The 14,332-nt window shown below is 40.3% G+C and overlaps 1 protein-coding gene across 1 annotated transcript in view; it reads right to left on the bottom strand.

Moving 5' to 3' along the window:
• The window catches only part of NRAS (NRAS proto-oncogene, GTPase), a 448,706-nt gene that overhangs the window by 189,129 nt on the left and 245,245 nt on the right, over positions 1–14,332 (bottom strand). Inside the window, exon 2 of the mRNA XM_044076717.1 lies at positions 2,411–2,538. Coding sequence (XP_043932652.1) covers positions 2,411–2,521 — 111 coding nt within the window. The 5' untranslated portion in view covers positions 2,522–2,538. The remainder of the gene's footprint in view (positions 1–2,410; positions 2,539–14,332) is intronic.

The following is a 14,332-nucleotide window of genomic DNA, read 5'->3' as shown; positions in this document are numbered from 1 at the left end:
AGGGAAGAAATTTAAAAAGAAGGTTAAAGAAATGTTAGAAAAGTTTTGCTACTACTCACAAACTCCAAAATTGCTCAAGACCTATGGAAACCTGCGTCTGTTCGTAAAGGCAGCAAACGAGATCTGGGGCTTTGGTGAGACAGCAGAACATTATGGGTACAGGGAGGAGCTCGAAAGATGGATCCCAAGTTTGAAATAAGTGGCAGAGCCGGATCAGAGGATGGGATCTGAACCCATATGTTAAGGAAGAATAAGAACATTAGATTTAAGAATTTATTTTTCTGTTAGCAGTAAAACCAAAATGAGTAGGGTTAACAGCCTGAATGAAGCCCAATAAATCTTCACTATCTAGGGTAAAACAGGCACGGGAAGATAAAGATTTAACTTTCTGCTTCTTTTTAGCAGTAATACACTTACAAGCAGACAAACTCATATCAGGGACATCACTTTGGGGAACAGGCATCCCCGCTCCTTCCTCAGACACCGAGTGATTTCCCATGCCCGCAAAAGACCCTCCCAACATTCCCAGAGATCATATCTAACCCACGGGTGCATGGTAGTTGGAGGGAACTAAACCAAAGGGAACCAAAGATAAGTGGTCAAAGAACTTAAAATGGCCCCCGCAGGGTAACCCATCTGTGCCAGAGGCAAAAAAGTAGCCTGCTGAACTGGCAAAGGCGGTCTTGAAATTTTCTTTTTCATGTGTCAGGAGGAAGAACTGAGGAACTGGTAAGCTGTTTGTTGGTTAAGCTGAGAAAGAAACCTGAACACAGCAAGCAAAGTCAGCAATAATTAATAAAACTTGAGTAGACTTTTCATAAAAATTACACAGTGACAAGTACAAAACACACGTGCCACATCCCCAAAAAATAATTAAAATTTACTCTTTTTATTGATAATTTTATAAAAGAAAAAAGTTTACTGCCTAGTTTGTGCTGACTGATTGTGCTGAATGTGCCCTTAAGCTTTGGAAACTGTTCTCTTAGGCAGGACAAAACTTGTATAGTTTAGGCTACTGCAGCAATGCTCTAATGATGAACACCTATGGGCATTTCAACAGGAAATACAATGAATCTATTTTTCTGGCATTTTTGTAAGGTGTCCTGGAACACAACTGGTTTAGTTATCTGTTGAGATATGTGACAAAAAGATAGACTTGTGGAGTTTCCCACAGGTAAGCAAATTGTCTAAAAAGATACCTGGCTGTTAATATCCACTCATGAGGGTTTAGCTTGAATCTGCTCAAAACGTCTGCTATTGTGTTCTGCTCTGAAACTGTATGCATGTTATGTATGTAGACTGAAGAGCGAGACTTCTGCATTGCTGGTCCCACACAATTACAGCTATCCTGCAAAGCAGGAGGATCTTGTTATCCCTTTTTTTGTTTCTATATCACATAATTGTGGTTTTGTCTATTAACAGTCTGCAGCTGATTTAAAGCTCTGAAGGCTTTTATTGGAACTATCATCTCCTTTAGATTTATGTGCATGGATTCCTTGACAAACTGCTCCCCGTGCAAAGTGTGAAGCGTCTATTTTGACTAACTGAGCAGAAGGAAGAACAAGTAAGTCCTAGATTTATTACAACCTGTGAGATCCACCATAGCAGAAATTTGGAAGGAAAATTATGAAATGAAGCACCCAAACTGGCAGGAGATACCACTGGAGTTTTCTCAGACAGAGTCTGGCAAATGGGAACCATTACAGCTGAAAAACCATGTAACTAATTTTGAGAAACTGTCTTACTGTGGACATACTTTGATGGGCCAGGAGATAGTAAGATGAAACTCTTGTCTAGAAGGAAAAATGTTGACAGGTATCAAGGAGACAAACAAGGACATGTAAGTGGATTCTAAACATGACTTTCAAGTTTAGTTTGCAACCCAGGCAGTTGAAAGAATGAGTTGTGAACTGACAATGTCTTGGATGGAGGGAGCTAGTGAGCCATTTATACAAACAGGGGCACATATCAATGGCAACTATCTTAATTCAGAAACCACAATCAACTTCACACAATTCATAAATCTTCAAAAGTATATTTATTTTTTTTAACACCTTTATTGAATTATCACTTGTGACGGGCACATTTACATTAAAGTAATCTAACTGTATTAACAAGTTGACATTAACATTCATTATACTTCGCATACACTACTATATACCATATAACCTAAACAGCATTACATAAATTATTCAATTCCTGCCAATCTTCAAAGTATATTAATCACAACCCCTGAAAAATGTCGAGTAATTGTGTAGTTAGGCATGGTTAAGAGACTTGTTCCTCAATGCAGACAAATTGATGAAGCTTTTGACTAGAAATGTTCACAACTTAAAACCTGCAATCTGAGAGACCCAAAACACTCCCTCTCATTCACAGAAGACATGCAAGGCATAAAGTCCACACTTACCTCAATTGTTGGATCGTACTCATCCACAAAATGGTTTTGGATAAGCTGGATTGTCAATGCACTCTTCCCAACACCACCAGCTCCAACCACCACTAGTTTATACTCTGTCATTTCCCTTCAGTGAGAACCTTTAAAGATAAAGAAAAAGCAACTGTTCTGTAAAATAAGTGAAACAACTAAAGTATTACAGCAATATTAGGTAAGTCTGGAAAACCTGTCTGCATTGTCCACACATTAAAATTAGATATTCAAAAAGAACATGGTTTGAACATACGTGCATTAAAGAAAGTTCTTGAAATACTCCTTTTCTCATTTGCTTAATAGACAACATACTTTCAGGGAGGAAACAGGACCTCTGAAGCTGTTCAGTGACTTGTCCACAACCTCTGGTCAAGTAAACAATGACTATAGTAAATGCACTTCGAGCAAAAGGATGCATTTCTACATGAATGCTCTCACTAAGTTCTGTTACCAGCTAATTACAATGATGCCAATAGAAGCCCACCTCTGAATGAATCAGCTTCATTAGTACTGTAGCCATCTCACCCCCAATCTTTCCCCAAGTATCCCTGAGCTCCTCTAATGATTTAAGCTGTATGGCTCAGGCTGTTTTGTTCTAAGGCCTCACCACCAACCATCGTAAAAGCAGTCATACCTTTCAACTGTACAGATTTTTGCAGAATGCCCAGATTTTTTTGACTCATATTTTTGGTCCATTTTTCATAAAATTGTGATTTTCTGGCAAATTTGTAGCAAATCATTAAAGACTGACGTTAGAAAATAATGGCAGACAGTTTCAGAAGTCATACTCTTGAGAAAATTCATGCCAATGCAAAATCTGTTATTCTATCAACTTTCTAAGTTTGTGAGATCAATATTTAAAATTGTCCCTATTTTGTGCTTTTTTCTCCCACTTTTTATGGCTTTGTCCAGATTTCTTGCTCTTAAGAGGGTGAGAGGTATGAAAGCAGTACATCTTTCAGCTTCCACTTTGGGACCATCCCCAAATAGTTACAAATCCACCCCTCACACCTGTCCATTACTGTGCGGCATGACAAAGCATACAATTGTTTCTTCATTATTTAACATATACTTACCTAGTTAACATACTCAAGGATACAGAACATTTCTTTGTATGCCTCTACACCAACAGACTGCCCTCCAAAAGTAATCATTACGTCAAAAAATGAAGCCTTGGATGAAAAGGAGGGAGAGGCAAATCCAAGCATTCCCCAAGCTACCCCTTTACTTAATGCAATATCCTCAGAGGTCACAAAGTCTTGGAGGAAGTAGCCCACTTTGGATAAAACTGTCCTTTGATTACCAATGCTCCATTATCAAAAGCATCTTCTCACATCTCAGATTTGCCATCCCCTTAATCATTTTATCACATCTAGATTGCATGCTTTTATACCATACTTAATTCTTCTCTGCGTAGTCACCAGAAATGAACATAGGAATCCAGACTTTATAAATGCCCCGTACAACAGAGAGGAATTCAGCGTCCATGAAATTTACTTCAATTTATGCAACTTTGAGTGCAACTGACTGTCACACCAGTGCCCTTTCATGCTTAACTGCATAATTCAGCCTAGATGCTGATTAGGACAGCCAAACATTTTTTTCCCCTCTTCTGTCCTCACCAGTACCAGACTCTTGTCAAACTCCAGATAAGCCTGCACTTTTCTGCATTAAAGCCAAGATGCCACCAGTCTGCCCACATTACATACTGCACCAATGCCAGGACCTTCATCTGTGGCCTGCATACCAGCCTTGGCACCAATAATACACAGGCTGATTTGTTTCCTATCCCAGCTTAACACAAATGTGCTAACCAGCATGCCTCTATGAAATGGTCCTTAATCTTGACAGTGCCCATTCCTCCAGAATGCCCCCCGACCCTCTCTTTTGGTCATTCAGTCTCCTATTTATTCTCCAGGCAACACCTCCATACTTCAAGCCCATGGGTTAGCCTTGCTTCTGACAAAGGTGGTATCAGAGACTTTGATGACTGTCAGATACAACACATCCAAAACTTTCTCCAAATTTACACAACAAATGATCTAGTCAAACACCCGATCAGTACAGAACCAGTAATACACTACCTACATGCAACATATTACTGGTTATCGCAGACAAAAAGTACAGTTGCATAACTAAATTATTGTAACAATACTAGATGTTAGAGTGTGGTCACTGTTGCAGTTGTAACTTCAGGGAATATCCTGCCAGACTTTCAGACCTGAGCACCCTTCTCTTTTAGCTAGGCTGATATCACCTACCTCAGGTCCCTTAAAGTACCTAGTCTAAAGTTGATGTCTGCTTGCATAATCTTAGTTTTACTTTTTTCTTGCTACCCCATGGGTCACAGCCTCAGTCTGGTTATAAAAACACTGCCAAGGCAGACATACTTTCCAGGGGCTCTGAACGGAGACTCAGAATAAGCCTTCTTGAATGACCTGACAAGGAGAAAACATAAGAAAAGCGAGATAAGAGAAAGTATCAACCCGAGCCTTTGGTTTCCAGGTGGACTGAGGAGTGGTGGGAAGGGACATGCACTGTAAGTGACCACATTCACTGCACAAAAAAAGATTCATGTAGATTACTGCTGCTATCATAACTTCAAAAGGTGACTGCCTATGCTTATCCTCATAGCAGGAAGTGTGGTTGGACTACACTGTAGAGGAAAACGCAGCATGCACTTTCAAATGGTAGATGCAGACCCAGACCCAGCACTACAGAAAGTCCAATCTGTACTGTTTAGCAAAGGTATGGGCCAAGGACCATGAGAATGCCTCTAACATGTGTGTATGAACCCTTTGCAGACAGGCCACATTAGTAGCTGTGGCACTAGAGTAGTGTGTTCTGACCTTTCATTATAAAAAGTCTGCCATGGGTCTTTGTGACAAAGGATAATGCAGTGGGCTACCCTTTTAGAAATGGTCTTCCTGGATCTCGGGAATCTTTTTTTTTTTTGTAACCCCTGCAATGGCTGAAATCAGCTGCTCTGATGTCCTAGAGTTCTTGGCTCTGCCCAAGTAATCTCAATGGTCTGCTTTGCTTTGTTCATAGGTGCTGGGAAAGACTGATAAGCTGGATAGTTTTTCTCAATTCACTTCAGTAATGACTTTGGGCATGAAGGACAGAATGATGTACAAAAAACCATCTCTGAAATATAAAGAAAGGTTCCTTGCGCATTAATGACTGAAAATTGAGATGTTTCTGGCTGATGTGACTGAACTGAAAAAGCAATTTCTCCACATTAAAAACTTTAAGGTTGCAGTTGCCAGAGGTTAAACTGGTGGCAAGGTCAGTTTTTCTATCAAAGTCCTAGGCTAAAGCCAAAAGTCCTTGGGGTGGAGGGCTAAAATGCAGAAATGCACTTCAAAAGTGCTTGACAGTTTTCCTGGATGGCAAGGGAAGGAGCTAACGACAGACTAGTAGGAATGGCAGAGAGGTGCATATTCACTGAGATGTATGCCAAGCCAGCAGGAAAAAAAAAATTAAGAGGTACTGAAGAACTGCAGGTACACCTCATGTTTAGGTTGCAATCTCCTTCTCTGGCACCGGAGACTAAATCTTTTCCATTTTTTTACTATGCATGGTTTTCTGGTACAACACCTCCTAGATTTCCTCAATTTTTAGCACATCTTAGAATAAAACTTCCCAAAGCAAAGTGAAGTTGTGTTCTCCAAGCTGCTAGACCACAAGCAGTCCGTTAGAATGCTGGTACTCTGCAGCAAAAGCAAGACTTGCTCCCTTGTCACATAAAAAGCAATAATACTGCCTAGGTCAGAAAGGGGTGATCAGTACAACTTCTGGCCTCCCCTTCATAAATGTTTGTGCGTGCTGAGAAGCAAGGGAAAAGGAGGAAAAACAAAGAACCCCCTTTTCCCCCAAGCATGTCTGTGGGTTGCACTGCAGCAGAATTTTCTCAGAAGAAAAAGGTCCCTCTCTCTTTGCTACATCCCATTCAATGTCCAACAGTGTTGGTCTGTGTAGTGTTCACTCATGTGGGTCTGCAGAAATCCAGCTCAACTTGTCTGTCACCAAGCCCACTTACTTGCGTCTTTGCATATGGAGCTTGTCAGAAGCAACTTGCATGCACTGCATGGCCTCATCCCAGGACTGAAAGTCTAACCTGCTTAACTGGTAGAGAAACACATCCCTTCCTGGGCTACATACCACATTAGTATGGTATTTGTAAGCAGAGTGTCAGCACAAACAGCTAACAGAAACATGAACAGCATCATCATGACTTGCGCATTACGTTTGTAATGTCATACAAATTAGTTCTGTCACTGTCTGGTGAAGTCCTGCTAATTTACTAAGAGGACTAAAAGTGCTCATAAAAAATACAAAAACAGGTATGTTTAGTAATCTTTTTCTGGCATACATTTTTCAATAATGCTTCATTATTTTTGTTAGCATTTTCTTTTATACTAAGTTTTCTCTGTGGATTGAGAAAAGTCATTCTCTCCAATGGAGATCTTGAGGTTTGCACTGTCATTACAACGGGCAGAGCCTAAGCTTTTTTGATAAAAATCAAATTATGTCTTCACAGTTCAAACAAATGTTCATATGTCTGGAACCATATGGATTACTAAAGAAATGTAAATGTCAAACTCTAACACAAAGTATTTTATAACAGTGGTACTATTCTTAGATTCTAGGTCTTAAACTGCAATTTGTAAGTCACAGTAAAGAACATTTATAGTATTTTGTAAACTTACAATTTCTCAGCAACCACTCAAATTACACACATTTTGTCATCTGTATTTTGGTCATCCAGGTGAAGGCTTTCATAGGAGACTAAGACGTTCTGGTCTCTGTTACTTGGCTGTTGAGGTATTCAGATTAACATAAAATTTAATATAATTATATAATGACAAGTCATTGTTCCAAAGTATACGTGTTTTTTGGACACCATAATCAACGTGCCCGTTGTAAAGAGAGCATATCCCAACAGAAAGACATCATGTTGCTTAACTATTGTTGTGTTCAAACTTTCTAATAGGACATTTCACCTCCATATATTTTAAGAGGGACAGAGTAAAATATGAAACCATATGAAACCAAAAAAAATAAAAAAATCAGGGCATTATACAAAACTCTGCAAGTTCAAAAGTAAAGTACTGGTGATATGACTGATCTCAATTGTTTTAACCTTGCCTCCCAACTGTTCAGACTTTAGTAGAATATCCCCAATATCCTCATATGTTTGTCCTGTCCCTCGAAAAAAGCTCGTCCAGACTCTGCCACAACTTGCTGCGAGGGAAAAGTTAATTTTGCTGTTGCTTTCTTGTATTTTGTATTACTTTATTGCCTTCTATTTTGTTTACTGTGATTTGTTTTCTTTACACTGTGCTTTACTTATATTCTGCTTTTAATTGCATACTAAAACTAGGAAAAAGTGACCACAATTGTGTATCTTGTGAGTTGCACAATTTTTCCAAACCTCCCACCCTGGTGACATTGCATTCTTAAACGTAACTGCCTTTCTAGTTGCCTGCCTCTTATGTTAATCTGACCACATATCTTTTTCCCTACCCTCTTTTATTGGCTATTGCGAGCAAGCACAAAATTATCATTTGTAAAATCACTCCCCTTCAACTATTTAAAATGCATTGGCTATCACACTGTATTCCATAGAACCAGCATACAAAGTGCCCACCCCATTTCAATCCATCTTGCTTTTTAAAATTAGTGGCTCTCCACTCAGACAGCTAAAGCTTAAATCACCTCCTCTTTCATATCTAACTGTTTAGCACACACTACACTGCTTAAGATATTATCCCATTTTTTTCCATCTTACCTTTAAAACCTGCAACATCTATTGCAAGACCACCAATTACTGAACAGCCCACATTCTGCCTCTCTGTAGTCATCTTTGGATTAATGCTTCTGTTTTCTCCTGGAAAGGAGCACAGGGACATTATTTCCTGGAGACTGCTCATCTCTGGAAAGCCTAATAATTGCTTCATAGGTGGCAGCTTAGACTTTGTGCTTATATTCTGCTCTCAGTGGCGGAAGGAGCAGAGTGCATAGATTGACTGTTTCTGGTTAGGCAGTGAGTGTTTGTGCTTGATGTTCCTAATTGGTCTGGTTGCTACTCAAGGAATCTACCAAGAAAAGGCTACAACAAGCCTACAGACCCTTGCATTATCTGGGACAAGACTGTGGATCACCAAACAGGCTATGTCCTGCTTTTCATCTTGGGATTGGTACTAATATTTAGCTTCTGGTGAGAGAAGCAAAGCAGCACTGTATCCGAGCAGAGTACAGCTGTGGCAAAACCAGCACTAGTAGTAGCCAGGCAGGAGCCATTCATGCAACTCCCCTCTTTTCATCATTCCTGACAAGCTAATTCTGTTTTCAGTAAGTACTACTTGATTTGTTTCTAACTTCAGAATATCTGCCTAAATACTTCATCCTTAAATTTTCAGGGTCTACTTATTGGGTTCCTCTCAAAGTGTTTGGCAGTGCCTTGTATAGATACAGATATCTTGAGTGACCATTTTTTCTGTAAAGGCATGACTGAAGTTTCACAAATGCCTAGCTGCACACAGGACAACTAGTTTGCAGCAACAAGCACTGTCCCCAGAGTTGCCAACTGGATACTCCTGACATTGCTTCATATTCTCACTCCAACTGTCTAAATCAATAAAAAGGGGTTTGTTGCCATGGATATGAACTTTTCCACTATCTCTGTTACTGCTTAGTGGATATGGGCACCCTGAGGCAATGGAGAAATTGCCTCACGTTTACTGGTAACCAGTTAATTCTCAAACACACTAATATGGTATGCGAGAAATGTATTTATACAATGTCACTGGAGGCAAAGCTCTCACACAGAAGTACTCATAACATTAATACGGCAGTCAATAGTATACACTCTGCACCCATCACAAAGCAGACAAAGATCCACATATGCTGAGGCACTTAAATGTAACCTTCCTAAACCCCACAGACCTCAGACAACATACACACAACAAATAACCTCAGTAGCCCCAAATGCACTCTTTCAAAACACCGGCATTAAACACATACAGCCACATCTCATGGAGCCTATACCCAAGTCCATAAGGCAAGCCACCACACAATCCAACATTCTGGTCACTGGAAACTCCATCATGAGACACACTGATGTCCCTTGCACCAGGCTGAGTAAGGATAAAGTCACTGTCAGTTGCTTATCAGGGGCTAGGATCCACCAAGTTACTTACGCACTCAGTCACTGGACCACAAGTACCAGTATGACTCAGTCATAGTACGTGTGTATAAATGACTCGAGATGTACCTCTGCAGGGGTATGAAGAGAGACATCATGGACCTCCTGGAATGTGTATCCCAAGCTGGTATGAGCTTAGCAACGAGCATCATTTAACCCTCTCCAAGGATGATGCCACCAATACAAACAAAAGATGACTAATAATTGGCTTAGCTTTTTGGTGTCAATCTAAGGGGGTGCAACATTTGTCAACATGAAAGGAGATGGCCAATAGAACACACTGCTTTGCCAGGTACGGTTCTACACCGCTCCCCTCTAAGCCTTCAAATATTAGCTAAAAACATTGTCTTCTCACATAGTGCCTTTTTAGGCAAAGCCAAATGGAAAGGACTTCAGACATATCAAATCAAAACCAGGAAAATCTAAAAGGTATTACTGCTCAATGCTTGGAGTCTAAACGAAAAACTCCACTCCCTAGAAGCTCTCTTCACTCTAGGGAATGCAGACATTGTGCAGTCACGGAAATGTGGTTCAAAGCTGCAAACAGCAGAATGACAGTGCAAGGTTACAATGCCTTCCATACACTTAGATAAGCTACCACACAGACAGGGACTAAAGGTGTAGGTGTTTCAATTTACATCAAAAATATACTTCAAGGCTTGTCAAAGAGGACAATGCACTTGAGCTACTCCATGTTCAAATCACTATAGGCAAAATCCATTACCACTTCCTTCCAAGCTACAGATCCCCTTCTATGAAGCAGGAAACACATACCATGTATTTAAACTTGGTGGAAACACTCCCCATCCAACCCAACATCATATTCATGGGCAACTTTAATTACCCCACTATTAACTGGGAATCCTATATGGACACCAAACATACAGGCACAGAGATCCCTGGATTTTGTAAAAACAAACTCCCTGGACCAGACTGTCACAACACCAGCCACAGGTTCAGCTATACTGGATCCGGTCCACACTAATATGCAGTGTAATGTCTTCCCTAGTAAGGTCAGATCACAAAACTGTCCCCTTTTGAAGTAAAAATAAAACATGGACACCCAGCTAACCATGGAATATTTACGAACTACTCTAAGACTAACTTCCTGCTATTAAGTGATGACCTGGAAAAGTTTGCCCCTAATTAACTTTGACAACACTGCTGCCTATGCAGAACTGTTCCCAGAAACCCTATACAAGTATTTTAATAGCTGCATTGAGGCAGCTGTACCCACCAGGAAAAGTACAGAACTAACTCAAAAAACAAGCCACCCTGGTGGAATCACAAAATCAACAGGCTGTATAACAGCAGGAAGAAAATTATGGCAAAAATTAGGATGTGCAGCAACCAGCAGGATAAAAGCACTTTCAAATTAAACAACTCAGGGGACAAATAAGTCTTCCAAAGCTAAATTTGAGGTAATTTTGGCATCCCAGGTAAAGGACAACCACAAAGCATCCTTTAGCTATGTTTGTAACTTCAAAGGCAATACACAATTGTGTGCAGAGCACATTGTAAATGGAGCCACCTATACTGAGCTAGAAGATATAGCAAATCTAATGGCTAACAAATTCAGCTTCAACTTTTAACCCTTTCTCTCCCCCTCGAACTTCCCTTAGGAAATACCATCAAATACAAATCCCTCCACTATCAATACGGAACAGTTCCTTTTTGGCATTTACTTCTCTGAAGTCAAGTCCAATGTCAATGGTCTCTGTCTGACTAAATTTGCAGATGACTGCAAATTAGTAGCAGTCATTGAATCCCACATTGACAAACGTTCCTCAGGAAGGGCTGACACAGATAAACAACTGGCGTCAGAGCCAAGGGCATACTAAATGCCAGTAAATGCATAATAGTATCCCTTCAGGAAGCCATCCACCCCTGGTAACTATCACACCATCAATATACACTTTAAAGTTGACCCAGCAGTCAGGGACTTCGGGACACAGACAGTACTGTCTAGCCTTTGGCCATCACGTGTCTAGAGCAGTGAGAAAATCATTCTATGTTGTGCAACTTAAACAAAGGTATGGCATTCTAGGTGCAAGAACGTTATTGCTCCACTGCAGTCATCAAACCTATCAGAGTACAATGCCCCCTTTTGGTATGCACCTAACTAGGCATATAAGACAACTGAACATCTACAGAGGTTCCTTATTAAAAGAATATAAGGTGCAAGTAAAATGTCCTCTGCAAACCACCCCAAGGCCCTATTCCCAGTATTCTGTCTCCTACAGGCTGTTGATGGGAGATCTATATACTATACTTGGCATACAGGGCATTGTCAGATCTCACTCTGATGCACCTTCTGCATATCCACAAGGAAAACCTTACCAGAATTACCCATTCTAAAAACGTAAACCTTGATTGTAATATAAACAGGACCTGCTGAAGAGATTAGCCAGTCTCTGGAACAGGTTTCCCCATCCATGTGGAGCACAGTTCTTCCCTAACCCAATTCAAGTTTAACTTGGACAACTGGATGGGAAACAGGAAATTTATCCCTGGCTTGGCACCTATGCCTCTAATGGACACAGGCAGCCTGTAAATGGTTAAAGCCGCTGCTTACACTTATCAAGGGTACCAGAACTTCTCGCAGATTTGGGATGCACTGCTAGACTTAAAAAGGCCCTTGTGGTCATTAGCCTAGTAAATACCTATGAACCTATGTGGGTCTACAGAAGTCCATCTCGACTAGTCCATCACTTATCTGTGTGGCTACATATATTTAATTATTCATCTATATATTCAGTTATAGTCACATGATTTTTTTTACACACACACACATATATATATATATATATATATATATATATATATGTTTCAGTTTTAAAAGGAAATTGAGGCTTTAATATTTTTGATGTGATTATATGTACATTTGTGTTTTTTGGCTTTTCCCGGTTAGGGGTCACCACAGCGGAACTCCGGTCCGCTAATGAGTGGTAGTTGATTTTTACGTGCCGAGTTACCAGCCCTGACGCATAACCTTCAACGAAGGTATGCCCATTCATGCACATCTCTACGCAGAAGACACTCTAGCTGAGAATCGAGCCAGATAGCGTCTTACTGTGAGGCGACAACGCTACCGCAGCACCACCACCGCGGATGTGATTATATGTACATGCGGTTTTAAATAGGGATCATGTGACATCTAAATCTCTCGACATACTGGTGTTTTTAGATAATATTGCTTTCTCAGTGTGCATTTATGCATCAAGCACTGATAAAATTTTTAGAACTTGAAAGCTTTGCTGTTCGTTTTGTATGCTTATAAAGTTACTTTTACAAGATGTTTGGGCTCCCAGCTTTATACTGTGGATGTTACATATGGAGCTGTCAGAAGTGGCCAAATATGGTACATGACAACATGCCACCGTAACTGAAAAGCAGGTGTCCCCCCTGAGGCACTCATTCCCCAATGAAACTCTGCTTCTACTACCTACGTCACCCTCCCTTGCCATGTATGATGCACACCATTCGGTTCTTTAATAACTGTAAAACCAATGAAAAGCCCACCAGTGGAATAAAAAACATACCTGTTTACCAAGTTTTTTGTCCTTTATGATTTAAAAAGAACTTCAACAGCATAAAACTACAAACAAGTTACAACCTGTCTTAAATAACTGAAGTCATGTGATGTTATGTGACTAAAAACAAGAATGAAACAAATTTAATGCAGTAAAGAACACAGATCGCAACCTTTTAAAGCAAAAATAAAACGTAATTTGCTGAAATATATTATTTGCACCACACTAATGTTTAACAAACTTTTGATAGAAATGCCATCATTCAACTCTATGTGGGCAGTAGGAGTTGGGGTAAATTTGCCTCAACAGTTCATTGAGCTGATGCATACTCCTACCAGCAGCCCCTTGGGTCTCTAGTGACCTTTTCTACAATAAAGGAAAATATACACAAAACTGGGCTTCTCAACCTGGAAACATCAAAAATCTGGACAAAGCTTCGTGAAAAGTAGGTACAACTGGCCAAAAATCTGGATGCAGATTAACAAAATTTGCATGCATAATTGTGTAACCCTGCCCACTCTGATGGAATTGTGGAATACCAGCATTTTAACAAAAGGATAGTATCATACCTTTCAAATGTCCAGATTTCTGCAGAATGACCAGCTTTTGCCTCATTGTTGGTCTACTCCTATTAAAATTTGTGGCAAACTACAGAAGATTGAAGTCACTAAATAACGAAGTACATTTGACTTTCAGACTTCACCCACTATTCTAACGTTCTACGTTTATAAGAACAATACTTAAAATCTGCCAATATTTTTGAGTCTGTTCCCCCAGGAGGCAAATCACTGAAGGCAGAGAGAGGGCTTACTTTAGAGCAGGTTACCAGATTTTTTTTTGGGGGGGGGGGGGGGACAAAGGAATAAAGACATAGCCGCAGTGGTACAGCGGTAGCTTTGTTGCCTCACAGCAAGAGGTTCTCCCATTCGATTCCCGTTTGGAGTGCCTTCTGTGTGGAGTCTGCATGTCCTCCCCGCGGTCGAGTGGCGTTCGAAAGGCATGCGTAGAATGGGCGTGCCTTCACTGAAGGTTGCGCATCAAGCTGGCACCCATAAAAAAAAAATCTACTGCCAATCATTAGCAGACAGGAGTTCTGCTGTGGCGACCCCTAACTGGGAAAAGCAGAAAGAAGAACAAAGGAATAAAGACAGTAGGGAA

Source organism: Protopterus annectens, chromosome 7.part0 (assembly GCF_019279795.1).
Source record: "Protopterus annectens isolate FY-2018-M chromosome 7.part0, PAN1.0, whole genome shotgun sequence".
NCBI classification, from domain to species: Eukaryota; Metazoa; Chordata; order Ceratodontiformes; family Protopteridae; genus Protopterus; species Protopterus annectens.
This window is presented reverse-complemented; position numbering and strand designations above follow the sequence as displayed.